The sequence below is a fragment of the Kryptolebias marmoratus genome, linkage group LG12 (assembly GCF_001649575.2).
Source record: "Kryptolebias marmoratus isolate JLee-2015 linkage group LG12, ASM164957v2, whole genome shotgun sequence".
Lineage (NCBI taxonomy): Eukaryota > Metazoa > Chordata > Actinopteri > Cyprinodontiformes > Rivulidae > Kryptolebias > Kryptolebias marmoratus.
The window spans coordinates 5317930-5338038 of NC_051441.1; the positions used below are offsets into that span (position 1 = coordinate 5317930).

A 20109-nucleotide genomic window follows, 5' to 3' on the forward strand; every position below is an offset into this window, starting at 1 on the left:
TTTATTAGATCTGCAAAATTACCATTTCTGATTCTCCTTGGGATAAATTGCAATTGTTTTTGTTGTATTTTGTGTTTGTAACCACACAGGGGCGCTGTATACCTTTAACTCACAGCCTGACATCCATGGCCTGGAAAATAGCTGTAAAATGGCAATATTCCTCCTCATTCTGATGTTTTTATATTGAGCCTATAAAAAATTAACATTAATATTAACATTTAAATGTTTTTGTACTGAATTGCAGAGAAAGTTTGTTTTTTAGCTGGATTGCTCAAACTGTGAATGATGTAAATTGTTGCAAATTTTCTACTAAAACGGTTAACTGTGTTATAAATAAAAGCTTGAACACCGTTTGTTCCTCAAAAAATATATTATTGAGTTGTAGCAGTAGATATTCATTGCTGAAGAGCTATTTACAACTATTCTTTCAGAGTAAAGAACATGCAATAACAACAACACAGTGATGTTTTCAGTTCTGTAATTCAAGGACACTCTTGTCTGCAACGTTAGAGTCTGTGTGGTCTTTTCTCTCACGGTGGAGTGAACGGTCTCTGTCAGACAGCCCAAGCAGAGAACATCCACGCTCCTGTGAATGATGGACAGGGCTGGATCCTACTGGGTCATTTTGTCTCACAGAACTCTGTTGTCTCTTGTTGTGGACCGTGGACATTGACGTGGAACCTCCTGGGGGTTTCAGAGAGCTGAAGGCTGTGTGATACTGTGGCTGGCATGAAGGAGTGTTGGGGGAATGGATTGGTGTCTGGGGACTGGTCAGATTTTGTGCAACATCAGAGTGGGTTTGAATGCTGATGGATGGATGAGAGAGACCATGGTTTACTGGGAAGCCACTGAAGGCTGAGCTTATGCCCAGGAGAGACGGACCTCCCTGGGTATGAGACGTGTAAGGGGAGCTTGGAGTTGCTCTGGGTTTCTGAAAGGGACTCTGGAGCCTGTTGGCAGTAATTCCTTCTCTGTCAGAGCAGCAGAGATGCAAACACGCAGAGCCTGATGGATGCAGAAAGACAGAACCTCTGCTGTGTGAGGGCATCCCGCTGCAGCTGGAGGCACTTCTTGCAGGGTGGCTAATTGACTCGTATTGCAGGTGCCATTCGTTGGGCGTGCCCGATACAACGTGAGGTTGCCAGTTGCCGCAGTTTGTCACACCAGAAGAGATATGGTGCAGTGTGGTCACATGAGTCTGCAGGCAATGCATCATGTCGTGGAGCTCCTTGGCCATGTTGGACACCTCCTCATTTAAGCTGTTCACCTGAGAGGAAGACAGAACAGCTGAAAGTCCTTTTACAGACAGAGAAATCAAACCTCTGTTGATCACCATCATGATTCCCAACTAAAAACAAAATACTACTTCTTAGACTAACCCAGAAGCAAAGCCACTGTAAGGTTTTATTTATAAATTCGTTTAGCTGGCCTCATCCTTCCATATATTGCTCTAAACCTGCTTTTACTCTGTTACAGCATGAGTTCAGTGGCCCAGATTTGCATTCACCAGCTCTGCAGCTACAAGGAAAGAGACACTGTGTCAGTCCTGAAGACTTGATTTGTGAATCAAGAAGTCTTAGAAGACAGAAAAGTGTTCTGCTTCAGTAACTCAGCGGCAAAGCAACACCCACAGGAGCTAGCTGTTAAATCTAAAATAAACTCTCATCACAAACAAGACACATAGGAGACACATTAAACAGGGTTTAATGAATGCAGACACCCTGTGTCTGAGTGTGTCCTTAAAGTGAGATGAATGCAAACACAGAGATAAACCTTCTACTTGATGGTTTCACCATCTACTCCAACGCACATCTATTCATTAAAAAGGACTAAAAAAAAATCCTAATGCAGGAGTAAATGGACAATGTAACCAAGTTGGGAACGATTTTTATTAATGGCAGTCTGTAACAGTTCTAAAAAAACAATTCAATAAAAACCAAAAGAGAAAAAATATATGCATAGTTGCTCATAACTAAAATTGTAGTAGTCATTTTTACTTGGGAATGTTTAGCTGGCCGAACCTAGCAGACGATTTATGTGGCCCTCGATAAAAATTGTGTTTGAAGAATTAAAGTCTGTTCAGGTTGCATATGCCCTAGACCAGGGGTGTCCAATCCTGTTCCTCGAGGGCCGCCATCCCGCATGTTTTACTTGTTTCTCTGCTCCAACACACCTGATTTGAATCAATGGGTGATTAACAGGCTTCTGCAGAACATGAAGAAGTGATTGAACCACTGAATCAGGTGTGTTGGAGCAGAGAAACAAGGAAAACATGCAGGATGGTGGCCCTGAGGACAAGGACTGGACACCCCTGCTCTAGACTCTACAGTAAAAATAACGACACAATGAAAATATGAATAAAAAAAACTACATTTCTTAATTATTTTACAATTTGTACCAAACCATACCTCTTTGTTGAGCTTGCTGATGTTCTGTCTCACTTCTTCTGTCTCAAGGAGCAGGTTAGCGCCCACCTGGAAGTGGTCTACAAAAGCATAAAAAGGTCAATTTGGAAAGTTACTTCTGACAATGTGCTGTATATGACATTTACTTCTAAATGACGAGGTTCAAACAAACAAAAAAAAAGTAAAATTTGGCATTTTATTTCACTAATCCAGCCTTGATAAGTTGGTAGTTAAACATTCATTACACAAAAGTGTTTTTAACATTTTTTTCTGTTTCCATTTACTTCATTTTCAGTGTTTCTTTAATAGTTTACCTTGCATGTTAGTCTTTGTCTCAGTCTGCTCTACATTGTACTGAAATGTCTGACCGTTGTCCTCAATTCCATCCACGACCCTAACAATCAGACAGAAGTTTGTTTATTATTTATTTTTAAGTGCAAATAGCATGAAGAAGCTTAAGCTGGGTGCTAAGATTACCTGGGGCTCAAGTTCAGAGGGCTAACACAAGCCATGGATGGAAGGAGTAATTTGGAAGGTCGATGACTTAGGTTTGAGTCATTTCTGAAACCGAGCAGAGGAGAAGGAGAGAGCTCGTCGTTCTTTAAAGGCTGAGGGGAGGGGCTGCGGCCTCGGCCCCCCAGAGCAGGTGATCGACAGGGGGGGAGTGTTTCGGTGTGTTGGAGCTCCTCCCCTAAAGTGCTGAGGCGAGACTGATGGACAGGGCTGCTTAAACCTTGAAGCAGAGGTAATCTCCTCTGGCAGGAGTAGCTCATAGTGTCCGCTGTATCATTAGCCTCAGTGACATGAGATGCTTTATGGTGACCCTGGGGAAAGACAGTTGGAAAACTCGGTGAAGCAATTTTCTTTCTCTTCCTTGGTGTACGGTACTTTCTTTCTTTTTTATCACAATATTATGTTATAAACTACAGTTGACACAATGCTTCTTATTTTGCAAAAGCAGACCAATACATCACCAGGAAATGGCATTTTCTACAAAAATAAAGTGCGAAATGCTGAGTGCTGAATGGCTTTGCTGAAATTTCCTCCATCCATCCATTTTCTTTACCCGCTTCTGCTTTTCAGGTCATGGGAAGCTGGTACCCATCTCCAGCAGTCTCTGAGCAAGAGGCTGGGGACACCAGGGACAGGTCCCAAGTCCATCACAGGGACACATTGAGACAAACAACCATTCACACTCTCACTTACACCTAGGGCCAATTTAGAGTTACCATTTTAGAGTCTATGGGGAAAATATTAGTAAATGAAGTTCAATATAGTGAAAAGTAAAAAACAAATGTCATGACACCAATCTTCTGAATGTGTTGCACATTTTGATATATGAAAAGCCAAAATATCTCAAAGTATGTAGAAAAGATTTACAGAAAAACATGAGGAAAATAGTAGCGTCAATGCTGAATCAGCATTTACATATTTAGTTCAACAAAACTTCTGTGACTGTCAGATGAATTTAAATAAGAGACAATGACATAATTATCAGACACAAACATACCAGTGACTGCTTGGGAGTCAATGGAAACCTTTTTACTCCCTACAGGAAAAAAATAAATGAACAAACTATGACATTATATTCTGTGTTCGTCATATGCATTGTTTAGTCATGTTTGTGTCTCAAACAGCTTACATCGGCCTCGCTGCCCTCTCTCAGGTTATAGGTGAGATTGTGGTGGATGTCAGATCTGAAGCGACTGCCGTACTCTGGGTACAGCCGGAGGACCTCCCTCAGAGCCTTGATGTTGATGTACTGCAAGTCACAGTAGGTCAGAGCCTTCACGTCCGCGTTCGTCTTGATCACCTGCTCGTTCTCCGGTAGGTCAGCCCCTATGAGGTCACCTTTGCCTGCACAGATTGTCAGACAGAGGAGTTAAATGCCCGAGTAAACGTCTGGAAACGGGTCACACTTTGTGCACACTTACCCAGGATGGCTTGGACCATACCATCTTTCAGAACCTCAAGGGAGCCGGAGCAGACAAAGTAATTAGCGTGCAGGGCATCTCCGTGGCGGATGAGGTATTCTCCAGGTGCGCAGAAGGAGGTTTTGATGTGCAGAGAGAGGGAACGCAGACACCCTCTGCTGGCTCTCTCGAACACGGGCAGCTGCAGGATGTCTTTGTTCAGATGCATGGCGATGTCTGCTCGCAGCTCATCTGGGAAGTCATGCAGCAGCTACAAGAATGTGAGGGAAAAATCAGGGCTTTAGTCACCATTAAATGGTCACGCTGAAGTGTTTCATTACGTACAATATATGATTGTATGATCTGTTAGCAAATGAAGTATGTGCTGGGGATGATGGTCAGTGTTTGGTGCCGGTTTGGTCAAAGCTTTTTCTCCTCTTGACATCAAAACTCAGTCACTACTGATAAATGGGCTTTTATAAAAATAACTTATAAAATTAAAATTTTAAGAGCACAGCTTGCTGTTGATGTAAAAAGAAAAGTATATATATATTTTGTTGCTAAATGCAACCCAGCAGATTTCTGCTTTAAAAGGTTGATGCACTCACATGACAGAGCTCCACAAAAACAGATTGTGATTAAAAACAGCATGTTCACAGGAACAAGTGGCTGTGTCTGTTTCTTTCCACAATGAATTAATTAAGTATAGAGATGATGGTGAGAGTGCTAATGAGCATTCACTCTGTTTCAGATCCTGCCCTTGTAATTAATGGGAACTTCTCCAAGACAGATTCTGGAATCGAAATTCCATTTGCAACAAAGTGGCATCTACGTATAGAAATGGAAAAAAAAAAGACTCAAGAGGATTTAAAAGGTCCCACATTTAAAGGATGGTTTCTGGGAATCTAGAAACACACCCGCAGAATGCAATGTTTCTTTTCTGAGACATTAAAGGGATGGTTCAGATCTTTAGACATTGGGCTCTGTGAGAAGGATACAAACAAGTAATATCTCACATGTTGTACATCGCTGTTGAAACAGCTCATCAGTCCGGTCAGAATGAAGCCATTTCTTCAAGGTGAGATCATTTAAAGAGTTATCTACAGCAGGTAAAATATTACTTGTTCGTAACCTTCTCACAGAGCCCAACTCTGTTAGCATCTGCGTAATTTCAAAAGATCTGAGCTATCATTTTAATGTCAACTCTTCTCTTATTGTTACGTTACATGCTAAAAGTTGCATTTTTGCTTTACATAAAAACACTGTTTTATAGCTGTTTGTGTTTTTGTTGGACAACATTTTTTAAAAAAGCTACTGTGATTTTTATTTTTATCATAAAGTTTGCTTATTTCTGTTACAATGTGTGGTGGACGTGTCCAAATGTAGGAACTCAGGAGGCAGTGTTATAGAACATAGAAATTAATACTAAAACTATCAGGAATCCCAGGCAGGATAACAGGACAGTGCATGGCATGAGTGTAAACAGGAGTATCAGAAATCCCCAGGATGATGATTTAATAAGACATCACTGAAATCAACAGGAGGATCTGACAAGAAGTAATATCAAGAACTTTATATACAGGAAGAGACGATTAGTGAGTGTCCTGTGCTGATTATTAATGAGAAACAGGTGGTGAAAGGAGCTGAACACAAGGACAGCTGAGAGAAGACAGTAGTGTGACTACAGAAACTTAACATGACTCAGCTGAATAGCCAAAACTACCTAAAGTCATAATAAAACATGAGAAACCCAAAGATTTATACGAAAACTAACACAAAGACTGAAACCATAAAGGTTTCAGGTTTTATTTGACGCACCTCGTTGGCGTTGATGCCGTTGTTCACTGACCAGGTGGCCTGAAAGTACTCCAACATCCTCTGTTTCAGCTGCTGAGGCAGTCGATGCACACGGATGAAGTCCTTGAGATCCTTCATGCGGGTGTGGTAGAGTGAACGCCGCGAGTACATGCGCTGGATGATGGCCGTCACGTTGCCGAAGACCACCGCGTGCATCAGAGCTGGAGGAGGCGGGAGACAGTAATGATGCCATAATCTTGGAATATTTGCCTCAGGTGGGAAGTTTCTATCCCTGCGATCAAACTCACCTCCAATGAGCATGCTACAGATGGAGAAGATTTTCTCTGCATCTGTGTTGGCGCACACGTTACCAAATCCGACACTGGTGAGGCTGCTGAGGGTGAAGTAGAGGGAGGCGATGTAGGCGCTGGGCATGGAGGGTCCACCCATGGTGCTGTTGATGTATGGCGTCTCCAGACGCTTTCCTAATTCCTGCAGCCAGCCTGGCCGGATGAAATCAGATGATGGTTAAATGAGATTCATTTGGGGATTTTGGTTTTTTCATTATTTCATCATTTTAGTCTGCATCGGTGGAAGAGCATGTAATGAAATGTGTGACATAATTCAGACTGACATAATTCATTGCTGGGAAGATAAAGGAATTACTCTGTGACCTAAACTTTCTCTGGGCTCTAAAAAAAAAGCTAGAGGTTAAAGAGATGCTGAGCCATTCAGGCATTTAATAACAGCTAGAGATGTGCAGCCATTAAAGCGACTGAACGTACAATATGTCATGAATGAGAAGGGAAGCTAGAGAAATTGCCTTTTCAGTGAAAACGCAGTGTGAATCCTGAGTGCTGAATGACTGATGAAAAATGAAATTTGATGAAGCTGACACTGAGTTAAAGCTAGCTAAAAGCAGGCAAACTAAAAGCTAACGCAAAGGTAGCCTAGAAGCTAAAAGTAGCATGAGAAGGCAAAAGTAGAGCAAGAAATGAGCTGAATGTTTTGACATTAATGGCAAAAAAGGTACAAACTACATAGAAGTAGTTAGGTTGTGAAAAATGAACAGGAAAATGAAAAATGGCATGAATGCTGACTCAACGTTCACTCCATCACACACCAGATTTGATCCTCAGACTGTGACAGGCACAAACCCACTGCGCTCACCTATGTCCCAAGTCACGGGGTCGCTGCTCTCGATCTCCTTGCGTCCGATGACGTACCAGACACAAGCCATCCAGTGAGCCAGCAGAGCGAACACGGACATGAGCAGAGTGAGGACCACAGCGCTGTACTGGGAGTAACGATCGAGCTTCTGCAGGAGGCGCAGCAGACGCAGCAGGCGAACCGTCTTCAGCAGGTGCACTAATGAGGTCTGTCCAAGAAGTGGGGAAGTGGAACGCACAAGACATTCTGTGATATTTCTTCTTTTATAAAACCTCATTCAAACTGTTTTACTGCAGTCTTAGTTTGCCGAGTAGATGTCTTTGTAAAACATGTCATTTTTCTTTTAAGTTACTGATATTTGAACATAGAAAGATCTTCTTGTGTACTACTTATAAGCAAATATCCATAAGAATTTCTAATTTTTAAAAAAACATAAAATCAAAAAGGACTGCTCAAAGAAGAGTAAAACACCTAATGTAGATGTAAAACCATTTCTAGTCTCCTCTCTGGGAAAAACACATTAGTCACAGTTATTGTTCCGGCTATATTGACAGTCTTACCACTGTGATGTTAAAAGCATAGAGAAGGTCAAAGGGCAACGCTGCAATCAGATCCACAAAGAACCAGGTGGTGCAGTAATGCAGGTAAATGGATCGGGCGTCGTACACCACCTGACCTGATTGGCTCACAAACGTGGTCCGAAAATTCAGGATAATATCTGTAAAAGGAACATCAGACTTAACGGCGAAATAAAATATATACCGAAATTAGCAAAAAATACATTAAAAAATGAGATTTTTTTTATGTGCAGCTGTCAAAAAACAGACTTGTTTTCACAAAAAAAGGAACTTTGTGCAATTGCGGGTGAGCTAATTTTGAATCGCTGTCTGTTTTCAGACAAATCTGTCGAGAAGTTGTCTGACAGATGCGTTAAAGCAATTTTGTTGGAGTAAAATTGGAGCGAAGTGAGAGAAATCTAATTATGATTTATGACCCAGGGTGACACTGACACTCTGAGTGGGCGAGAAACAGTGGGAGGTAGTCATGTGCTCACCGTCGCCAAGGAAACAGCTGCACCGAGAAAAACAGTTGTCCTTACTTTAAACTCACTACTGTTGTCTTTTAATGTTGCCGTTTCAGCAGGAAGGTTGTTTTATGAGCAACATGCAAGATGCAACTCTAGAGGCGCAAGCTAAGGCAGACGATGGTGTTTGTGTCTGTGTGTGTGCCTGTCTGTTAGCAAAATATCTCAAGAACAACTAAACAAGTTTTGACCAAACTTGCAGAAAGTAATCATCGTTTGTTCGTCTACAACTGATCAACTTTCAGAGTCAGTCCGATTCAAGATGGCCGCCGCAGCCAACTGAAATTAGAAACACAAGAACAGCTAAAACTTAGTCAGTTTGACAGGTACTGACCTAAAATTTAGTGTGGTAGTAGCTGAGACTGATCTCCAACACAAATTCTGAGCATTAACAGATTGTGCAAAATCTTTGTTTAAAAATTTTGCGAAAAATCTATTCAAAGTTAACTTTTGTATGTCCGTTAACAAAATATCTCAGGAGTCACAAGACAGATTTTAATGAAACTTTCAAGTAATGATTATTGGATGTACGTCTACAACTGATTTACCTTCGAAGCCAAATCAATTCAAGATGGCTGCCACAGCCTATTGACTTCAAAAACACAAAAAAGGCTATAATTTATTAAATTTTTCTAAAATTAAATGTACTAAAATTTGGTGTAGTTGTACCTGAGTGTCATTTTTAACATACTCCAAGTACTAGTCACTGCACAAGAGCTTTGCCTAAAACTTCTGTCAGCAAAATATCTCATTAAACACTATGTAGATTTAATGAAACTTTCAGGAAGTAACCATCGGATGAACATCAACGACTGATGGGTTTCTACAGTCAAACCAATTCAAGATCGCAGCCACAGATAATTGACATTAGCCGTCACATAAATGGCTTTAACTCAATTAATTTAACAGATATTGAGGTAAAATTTAGCTGACAGTCATGAACAACACATACTCTGGCCATGACGTGTGGCGATATTTCACAAGATTGTGCATAATGTTATTTTCAAGGTTCGTCCAAAATGGCTACAACGCCATTATTTCTTGTAGGCCGAGCATCCCTTCAAGAAATGCTAGACCTTTAATGACAAAAGTGCATTTGTAATACCGAGCATGAAGAGCATCTCCACTGCTACGTCGCTCCATATAGTGCTGCGACTGATGAGTGAACGGTGATCGCTGCCCTCGTTTTGACTGACAAAGCAGACGTTGAAGGGCACCGTGACGGCAACATAGAAGGTCGCCAGGAGAATTAGCCAATCCCACAAGGCCTTGGAGACGCTGTAGTGCAGCAAGATGAAACGTGACTTCCTTACAGATGCCACCTTGTACTCAGGTGGGGATGGTTTCTGGAACATACTCTGAAAAATATCACAGGACACCTCAACGCTTGAACTTTAAATCTCAATGCAATTTGGCTAAGCAAAGTTCATTTTATATGTAGATTTTATTTCCCCCAGACTCGTGAATAATAAGCCGGCTTTATCAAACAGTCAGAACATCATCATCACAGCAGTTTGCAGGAAATCTTTCTATTGTGGCAAAGTTCATTCAAATACATTGCCTCAGGGCTGCTCAAAGTGGAGAAAGCTTTGATTAAAATGTCACTTTTGTTTACATAGTGAATAACAAATAAGGTTTTAGCTATTTAAAAGGCAAATTTGTCTTTGGGTAAAAAAAATACACAAATAGGTCTATTGGGAAAAAAATACAGGCAAACTGCTCAGCTTGTTTTTCAATATTAATACTAATAGTAATAAATATTAGGTCTTTAGCTAGAACTTTGAACTCACATTGGTCAGTTTCCTGTTTCCCCTCTTGGTAAACAGGTTGTTCAGGTGATGCAGAATAGTCCTCCCCCTTTCTCGAACTCGGCTGAAATACGATCGATTGCCTTTTCTGTTTTCATTTGTCACTTTTGACATATCTATTTGAAAAATCCGAAAAACCCGCCAAGTCAGTGTCAAGAAGCAGCATATTTATAGGACCTTGATATTACAGCATTGTTGCATTTTAAAGTTGACTTAGTTTAAATGAGGTTCGGGCTTTTAAAAGCTGCAGCCGTGGCTCACCGTCTTCCTGGATGTAGTGATGGTTTTTCCCATATGAGTCGCTGACATCTTTAAAGGATAACAGGAACAGCACCACCTCGCCCTTCTCGTTTTTAATTGGAACAATATCCAGGAGACACCAAAATTGATTTCCTGAGAGGATTAAAAAGTTATTACAAAGAGATTCACTCAAGTAAAACTGCCAGACATGTTTCCGATGAAATAATGGTTGGATATTGAAGGTTAAACATAAATAGCTCACAGGAACCCAAAGGCCAGGGAAACACTTATTTATTGCGTGAACGCTGAGACATCAGTCACATTGTTTCCTTGTTTGTAGAGTCTTCAATCCTCTTCTTTTTAAAATAGCTTCCACATATTTTGAGCTAACTGAATCATTTCTATATCAAAACATTCAGCTCAACTGACTTTAGTGTGTTATGACTTTTATTCTTTTCAAAGTATTTAACTTTATTTAAAGTAAAACTCACATCCAAATACATTGAGATATTTTTAGTTCTTCAAAAAACATTCTCTTTAAAATCTGCTGCTTTTTTCTTGTCTTATTATGCTACTTTTAGCTTTTAGCTCCTGTTCTGTTTCAGTTTTGCTCATTTTAGCTTGTTTGCTGATTTTATCTTTAGCATCTGTTTTGTTAATTTTAGCTATTTTACTAATTTTATAGCTTTAGCTTCAGCATCTGCTCTGCCGCTTTTGCTACTTCTAGCTACGATTTTACAAAATTTTGTAATCTGTTTAATTAATTTTAGTTTTAGCATCCGCTTGTTTTAACTTTAACGACTCAGTTTTTGCTTCTTCGGCATATTTCAGCAAACTCATGCAGCACTTAATAATCACACTGCATTAAACACTGGATCTGGAACATGATCTGTAAGTGAATAAGAAAAACTTAAAAACAAAGCTCATCCTCACCATTCTTCCTGTAAAAGCAGACTTCTCCCTGGTACTCCTGCTGGCCCTCCAGAGCTTTGTGGACCTGCTGGAGCACGCAGTCCCGGGTCTCAGCTCCGTGAAGGAAGCTGCAGGTGCAGGTTTTCTGCATCACCTCAGTCCGAACAAAGCCGGTCAGCTCACAGAACCCATCAGAGCAGTAGACGATTGGGTAACCGTAGCGACCCTGAGCATTTCCCAGGAGAAAGTTACTGTCTGTGAGGAAAATACAAGAAGATTGGAGAGCTCGATAATACAGGAAGGACTGACAGAACAACAGAAAAACCTGTAAATGGATTTGAAGGTTGCCCTTTATTTTTCAACATTTCCCAACAAGCATCTCTTGGATTAGAAAAATGAACTGCAGCTGAATAAAAAAACAGCAAACCGTGCATGAGGACGAGATCTGAGGAGCTCAATATGTTTACGTTCCTAAAATCAAAGCAATGACACAACTGAATTCAATATTCCTAAAAAAAATACCTGGTATTTTACTCAAATAGATTCTCATTTTGAAAATATAGTTTCTAAGGTCTCTGCATGGTACAGCCCATATAGTCTGTTCATCCAATCAGAAAAAAATGTGGAAAAAATGTAAACAAAAAGCAACAGAATGTATAATAACCTGATCAAATGCTGCATCAAGTCTCAAATGTTTAAATGTTCTTTAAAAACAATGTTTAAGATTTCGCAGTGACCATAGAACAGTTTTCAGCTGATAATAAAAAATAAAAAAATTAAATTTTGAAGCTATTGAAATTAATATGCAAGTTTGAAAATGATCTCCAGAGTGAGGTCACACCAGCTGCAAAAATGTTGCAGTTAGATGAAAATGCTTTATTTAGAGGTGAAATTATGATTAAATGAGACACATTCGTGAAATAAATTCAGATGAAACAAAAGCCCTGTTTATGAAAAATATATATAATGTTCAGAACTCTAAACATTTGTGACACTGCAATCATCCGAGTGGAAGATGTGTCGAAGGAGAAGAAAGTGATAAAATAAAACATCTGCTCAAACACTGAATACATTTTTCAGCGTTCATTAATGGTGCATTCAAAATACGTTTTACATGCTGCGTTCTGGCAGGCTGCCATGTGGATCAACAAAACCCACAAAAAAAAAAATCAATAAGTCAGTCACGATGCTGTACATAATGTACAAAAGCACCATCTGTGAACACAGCAGATTAATTTTCACAGGGCCTGTTGATAGAAACTTTATCCCTGATATCGAAGCTTTCACGTGCAGAAGAGTTGACAAAGAAACTACCTGCTTTACCAAACTTAAGTTTTTATAAGATGCAGAAAGATTTGTGAAAATAGATAAATAGGGGAAATGCATTGTTGATTTTAGAGTGAAGCTAAACTACAGCCAGATGTCTCCAAACAATATCACAGCAAATAAACTAAGGTGTCCTGTTTCATCCTCTCATTCAGTGGCTCCTGAATGTGAGCAAGTTAACTATGAAAAAGTTCTTTGTTTGACCTTATAGTCAACATTTTAATGATAATGTAGCTCCAAGGCCAACACTGAGCACCTGCTCGCAGAATGAAAGAGGAGCTTTATGTTCTTCCTTCAGCTGGGAAAGTAAAAGTTATTCAGTGCTATGCTTTATTGTGGCGGCACAGTGACACAGTGGTCAGAGCTGTCACCTCACAGCAAGAAGGTCACAGGTTCGCTTCCTGGCCTTTCTGTGTGGAGTTTGGGTTTTCCAGTTTCTTTCCACACATCAAAAACATGCACACTATCTAAACTGGTAATGCTAAACAGTTTCCAGGTGTGAGTTAGAGCAATGATTCCCAAACTTTTCAGCTTCCGACCCATAAAATAACAGTGACAAAGGTGTCTAACCCCACCTGTTGGCTGTTTAAATATCCAAAAGAGCTAATGGTCCTATTAAATAAGGACATAATGACAACACAAACAGTCTTAGCATCCATTTTGCTATTTTTAAAATCATTAAATGACTTGTATTTCAATTCTCTGTAACAATTATGGTGTAAATATATCATAATAACTGAGTTTTTAATTGTAACTTGTTATCTGGAGATTATCTAAGGAGCCCTACTTGATGTTGGGTGACCCACATTGAAGAAAGAGGGTAAATAAAAGGGATGGATGTATGCTTTTATAGATTATCTGAGCAACAATGGATCATAGAACGTCAAATCTGCATATTTTAGATTAAATTAACATTTTTTAATCTAAATGTGTGCTGCTTTCTGCATGTTATCCCAGAGTTTTAAGCTCTTCTGTTGAGAAATGATGGACTTGTAGCTTTTTTGGCCAAACCCTCAACAATCTCATGCAGATCTCACGCTCAGAGTGTGTGTTGTGAATGACTCTCAGCTACTACCACGTCAAATTTTAGCTCAATATCAGTAAAATTGACTGAGGCATTGCCATTTTTGTGTTGGCTAATGTCAGTTAACTGTGGCGGCCATCTTAAATTGGACTGATTCCAAAAGTAAATGAGTTGTAGAGGTACATCCAGTGATTATTTTCTGAAAGTCTCATTAAACTCTATCCAGTGGTTCATGAGATATTTTGCTAACAAGCAGGGTTGACTTTAAGCAAAGATCTCACACAATGAGAGTGTGTCACGAATCACTCTCAGCCACTACCAAACCAAATCGTAGCACAGTATAACTACTTTTTGTGTGGCTGTGGTAGCCATCTTGAATTGGATTGGCTCCATAAATTATCCAGTTGTACGCGTACATCCAACGATTATTTTCTGAAGGCTTCAATACAATCCTGAACTACATAAGAGAGTTATAAATGTGGTCATTTTCAGAACAAAACAAAACATAACCACACAGACCTGAACTCCAGCATTGCCATATGTTTTATTCTTTTCTGCCCAGGTTGCCATGGCAACACAGATGCAGAAAGATCTTTATTTAGCTTCTCGCACACACTTTTAGGTGGAAAGCATCCAGCTGCGTGTCTGTCCCTCTGAAACAGTAGCTTCAGTGATAAACATGATTTTACTCATGCTGCAAGTTTTGTGCGTTTAAAGATTTAATCGTTGTGAGCTTTTCATAAATATTTTTTCTGTTTTCTGGTCATCTAAAGTCACAAATTTCCCCTTTTTGTGCCCTACTCATTTAGCCTCCTTTTATTCAAACTAAAAACATCAATTGCCACTGTTATGTAACGAACTCAGAATTTGTCAAATCGTACATTTTGAGTCATATAAAACTGAGCTAAACTTAACATTTTTTGCAGTGCAACAACTCCTTCCTTTGTTTTCCTACAATTTCCACTCTTTAAACTGAGAATTATAATGATTCAGGTTGAAAAAGACGCAACTTTAAAACCAAATGACAAGCAAATGTCAATAAGAAGTTTTGTACTCTCTATAAAGAAACCATGATATGTGAAATATATGTTAGTCTGAACATCAGTTTTGTTGTTAGTTGACAGTAATTACCAATATTTGGAAGCAACAAGTGATAGGATGAATAATTTAAGTAATTTTTCTGCTTTCAAAAAGGATGACCGAGTGAGACCTCAGCTGATATTTGATAAGCTCGTACTTTCTGCATAATTCATTTCAATCAATCTCCCCGCTTTCACATCAGGATGGAGTGGATACTGTCTCAGCTCCCCCTCACAGCGTGTTTTTAAAAGGCGGCTTGGCACGAAAAGGTTTCATATAGATATGTGAAAATTCATAAACTGAACAAGGACTCATCAGATGGTCAGCAAAGGATTTGGGGCCAAGCACATCTCTGCTGCCCTGATGTGTCGAAGAGCAGTTCCACAAATTTGCGGGAGAGATAATGACTGGACCACATGAATAAGTCATAGTGTCATTGCGAAGAATTTGTGAATTTGTAAGGTTGTAAATGACATGCAGGATCACACTCTGACACATTTTTTATCATGTTCTGCTCAAAACTGTGTCAGTCTTTTTGATATCTGCTCTAAATTGGAGGTTGGCTGCAGATTAACTCCAATAAAGCAAAGCAAACATGCAAGAAAATAAAATCTGAGTGAAGGTATATTGTTGTGCTATGTCAATAAATACCTTCTGTTGTTTTTTATACTTATGATTGAAAAATGCAACAGCAAAGACGAGTACAGACAAGGATAAGGCTAGTGTGTCTGTATGAATTGTCCAGATTGTTCCTCGCCTCTCACATAATACAACTGGAGATAGGCACCAGCTCCCCCGTGACCTTGCACGGAAAATTGGATAATGAAAATGGATAGGCGGGTAAGAGATTTAGGTGCAGAAAGACTGCATTTTCTTATAAGCAGCATTTTCTGCTGCTTATCTGCGTTTGGGTTGCAGACGCACCCTACAGCTGCCCTCATTGCTGCAGAAGAGACCCCGATCTGTCCATCCATCTCCTGTTCCATCCCACCATCATTCATGGACAAGACTTTAAGATACTTAAACTCCTCTGCTTGAGACAGAGACTCACCCCCCGACCCTGAGGGAGCATTCCCCCTTGTTTCAGCTGAGAACCATGGCCTCAGACTTAGAGGAGCTGATTCTCATCTCAGCTGAGGGTCAGGGCTCGAGACGCAACAGAACTACATTATTTGGAAATAGCAGAGATGAGATCCAGATGTCCTTAAACCAGAAACCCTCCAATGTATGACTGCATCCTGACATCCTGTCCATGAACACAACAAACAAGATGGGACACAAGGGGCAGCCTTGGTGGAGACCAACCTGAGCTGGGAATGAGCTCAAGGATGCAAACACAGCTCTTGCTTTAGTTATCCAGGAACCAGATATCTCCAGGAACCAGATATCTCTTAAATGTAATCCTGGGACACCTACTTTCACAGCACCCCTCAGAGCAGGGGTGTTAAACTCCTGGCCTCGACGGACGCTGTCCAGGAAATTTTAGGTTTTTCTGCTCCAAAACACCTGATTCAAATGGTTTAATTACCTCCTCACCAGATCACCAAGTTCTCCAGGGGCATGGCAACAAGTAATCAATTTAAAACAGGTGTTTTAAAGCAGGAACACGTCTAAAACATGCAGGAGAGCGACCCCGAGGAATGGACGTCGACACCCCTGCCCTAGAGAACACTTTAGGAAATACGTTCAGAAGTTTTCTCCAAATCTAGAAAACAAATATAGACTGGCGGGTCAGTCTTCCATGACCCCTTTAGCAACACTACAAAGGTGAAGATTTGGTCCACAGCTCCACGACTCGAAGAAAAACCAGAGATTCCTCCTGATCCCAGGTTCAACAATCGGTCAGAACCTCCCTTCCAACACCACAGAGTGAACTGAAAGCGTGATCACATTCTCTGGTGCACTTTTTAAAAAATGGGGACCACTTCAACTGGTCTGCCACTCCACAGGTGTTGTCCCAGTCCTCCATGGAACAATGAAGAGATGTGTTAACTCTGACAGTTCCATAATGTTCAGAGCCTTTAGCATCTCGGAGCAAATCTCATCCACTTCTGGCGCCCTGCCACCCAGGAACGTTTTAACTACCTGGGCGACCTCTGCCACAATCTATTGTGCTTCAGAGAATTTAGAAAGAAATAATTACTATAATGCAAACTGTGTTTTATATAATTTTCTTTTTTCCCCCAAAAAATGTTGAATTCTTTTAAAACTCCAACTTCAATCAAAGGCCCTTAGATGTGCTGTCCATTATTAAATCAATGCCCCCTAAACTAGAAAAATGGATGTTTCCTAACTAAGAGATCTATTTTTTATCAGAAACCTTCTGCATAATGTAAAACACTTATCAGGATCAGAAAAATATGATAAAATATTTTAACCGACAGTGCTGTCCTCAAAAAAATCAATTAGGAACAGATGAGCCAGTAAATTCAGTTTGGAATGATTGAAACATAAATTCAAACTTTGTTAGGTGCTGTAAATCCATGGCACAGCTCTCAGAGGCAAAAGAATTAAATAATTTTGGGAAAACTGGTTGCAAAAACCGATTTTTTATTGACTTTCTATGTCTGAATGTTGACGTTGACAATAAAATACCTTCAAATTGTGACACAAAAAGTTCTATATTTATATTTGCTGACAGGGGGGAGGTAATATGACTGTGCAGAAATGCTCTCATGTAGGTCACTGATAATAAAAAAAAAATCAAAGAAATTATAAAAAAATTGCAAATTGACATTAAACATAGGATGCCTTTGTCTTTTTCTGAACACTTTCTCTTGAGCTCAATGGAAAACATCATGAGATCAAAAACACATGAAAGGAGAGAAGTTTAAGTGCTGCAGTGAAAACCCAGCCACATTTCACAGAGTGACTTTGTCGTGACGAAACCACCGCTGCCCCAAAGGAACAACCACAAAAACAGCCTTCCTCCTCCTGCACACTTATCGGATTGTTTCGCTGAGCATAAAAAAAACACAGAAGGTTAGAAGCATATTGTTGTAAGGAACAGCTCACCATAGACACGAGCAGAGACAGCATGAAAGAAAGCAACACACTTCTTAAAATAACAATTAGCAGATAAGCAAATACACCATGAGCCACAGCAAAAGTCAACATTGTCCTAAATGTGTAAGTTTGTATTTCACAGTCAGACAACACTTCTCAGGGAAGTGAGGCTGATCCAGTTGCTCTTTTATAGGCCTCAATTAGATCATAAAACTAGTCATTTTACTTTGCAGAACACAGGTAATAATTACCTGCTGTTTTGTTAGATTAGTTTTTGTTTTAACACATTTAGATCAAACGGAAATGCTCAAACTAAAACTGAAGCAGGGATGTACTTAAAGCATGTAGATTCTGCAAAAAGAAGTGACTTTGTTCAAAAGAGGGGACTTTTTAAATGCGTTCTTTCTTAAAAGGATTTTTGCATCCTGTCTATTTCAGTTCCTTAGATGAAAAGATGCTTATGTGTCATCAACAACAGCCCTCCATATTTAACTTGGATTTTTCTTGTAAACCAGGAACATTTTATCTAATCTCAAGTGTTCTTTTTTTTGTTACAGTTACAGGTTCATTTATTCATATCCAGTAAAAGTAAGACAAATAGAAAAGGCCATTTGTGTCCCTATTATGTTTTGTAACTATTTATTATAAAAAAATTATTATCTTGCAGTTAAAGCATGCAAAGGTATAATGAACATTTCAGTTTCAGCCCTTTAGGTTGTGATATTTGTTGAAAAGCTGAGCTGTAAATACCAACGATTTTATATTATAGACAACAAATGGCCTCCACTGTTCACAATGACCTAATATTACTTGATACCAACAACATGCTTTAGCTGGATCTTTTTATTACTTTAGAAGGATTTAATCTGACATGTTTTGTTTTTGAGAAGAACAAAAATGCATGAATGTCAGAGGGGAAACTCTTTCATGAACAGTACAAACAAATTCAACAAGTTTCTTCAATTTTTCTCATCATCATTAAACATGTTTGTCGTTAGGAACAGCTTTCAGCACCAGTTACAATCTTTGACTGGGAAATGCTGGTTAAGATCCAAAAATCCCTGAAAAACTGAGACAAAACTGTAACATTTGTTGACATTATTTCTAGATTCACAGGGATTTTCTTTTTTTTTTCTGTCCCACAAACCTGAATAGTGCAACCAGATTAGACACTTGGCTAATTCTGGTCATTTCTTTGTCAAAACATAAGCCAATTCCCTGCCCCAAAGGTACTTACGGGTACCATCAAAGTGGTTTGCGATGCTGTCCAAGAAGGTGTTTTGTGGCGCGAGAAGGCCCTTCATCACTGGCATCTTGTAGGAGATTTTCAGGAGGAAAGTCTATTCTTCCAGTCACCATTTCATAAGAACAACAAAAAAAAAAGAATCAAAGTGCCGCTCCGTGGTCTGGTTAGGATGTATTCCACAGAGTTTAAGTATTAGCTAAACTACGCCGTGCAGATAAAACTACAAATTCTTTAGAAAATAGATCCTTTAGAGGCTAACTCAGATGTTTGCAGTTCTATAAAGCTTCCCTCTCATGTTGAATCGCCAGGTTCAGTTGAGCATCCCTCTTTGTTGAGCCCTGCTATGATACCACAGCAAAGGCTCAACTGCTCTCAGTCTATAACTCCACTAACCATGGTCCCTGCCATCCCCGAGTCCCCTCCCTCTCTGAAGAGCACGAACCATTCCTCCTTTCCACATGCTGTGAATTCATTACACATCTCCTGTCTCCTCTCTCTCTCTCTCTCTCTCTCTCATCCTCCTACTTTTCACTCCCCAGACAAATTATCAGAAATTACTTTCATTCTCCCATCTCTGCTCCTGCTTTCTCACTCTCCACGCCTTCCATGAGAGGTATATACAGTAGGATGCTTTGCTTTAAATTACCGATCACTTTTCCAGTGTGAAACTTGCTTCTGCAGTACTGCAAGACAACGTAACTGAGCTCCAGCCTCTGCTTGTTGCTGTGGAGATACACTGAGTCTTTTCTGGGGTCTTTATGGAAATTATTTCCTTTCATTTGCTCATACATTGGTTCATGGAGACAAAACATGAAACTGGAAAATGCCCAACAGTGATCCGTTCTCTTTCTGTGTGTCAGGCATTTTACAATTTATTTACATCTAAGGTTTTATTTATTTGCTTGAAGAATAACCTGCAGTTCAGGTCACCTTAAACTTTACATCAGTGCACACCTTCACACACAAACTGTAACCATACAGATGCACAGAAACACACTGACCTCCTCATAAAAACACAACATCTTCTTTATTCTACATTCTCACATATAATTTCTTTACAATTTGCATGTGTTCATGAAAAAGGAAGAAAGATAAAGG

At 39.7% G+C, this 20109-nt stretch overlaps 1 protein-coding gene across 2 annotated transcripts; it reads right to left on the reverse strand.

The window, feature by feature from the left end:
- kcnh4a (potassium voltage-gated channel, subfamily H (eag-related), member 4a) lies at window positions 1-19409 on the reverse strand. Of its 2 annotated transcripts, XM_017429428.3 has the most exons (16): window positions 19003-19409; window positions 11351-11584; window positions 10439-10570; window positions 10160-10293; window positions 9475-9727; window positions 7846-8003; window positions 7286-7493; window positions 6424-6618; window positions 6137-6336; window positions 4340-4589; window positions 4048-4262; window positions 3916-3954; window positions 2883-3229; window positions 2720-2799; window positions 2409-2485; window positions 1-1267 (listed from the first exon to the last, which is right to left on the reverse strand). In XM_017429428.3, the coding sequence occupies exons 1-16, from the start codon at window positions 19076-19078 to the stop codon at window positions 470-472; spliced, it is 3396 nt and encodes a 1131-aa protein (XP_017284917.2). In that variant the 5' UTR covers window positions 19079-19409; the 3' UTR covers window positions 1-469. The 2 variants fall into 2 exon arrangements, with proteins under 2 accessions (XP_017284917.2, XP_037834446.1); XM_037978518.1 differs by lacking the exon at window positions 3916-3954.
- Window positions 19410-20109: the final 700 nt, after the last annotated feature.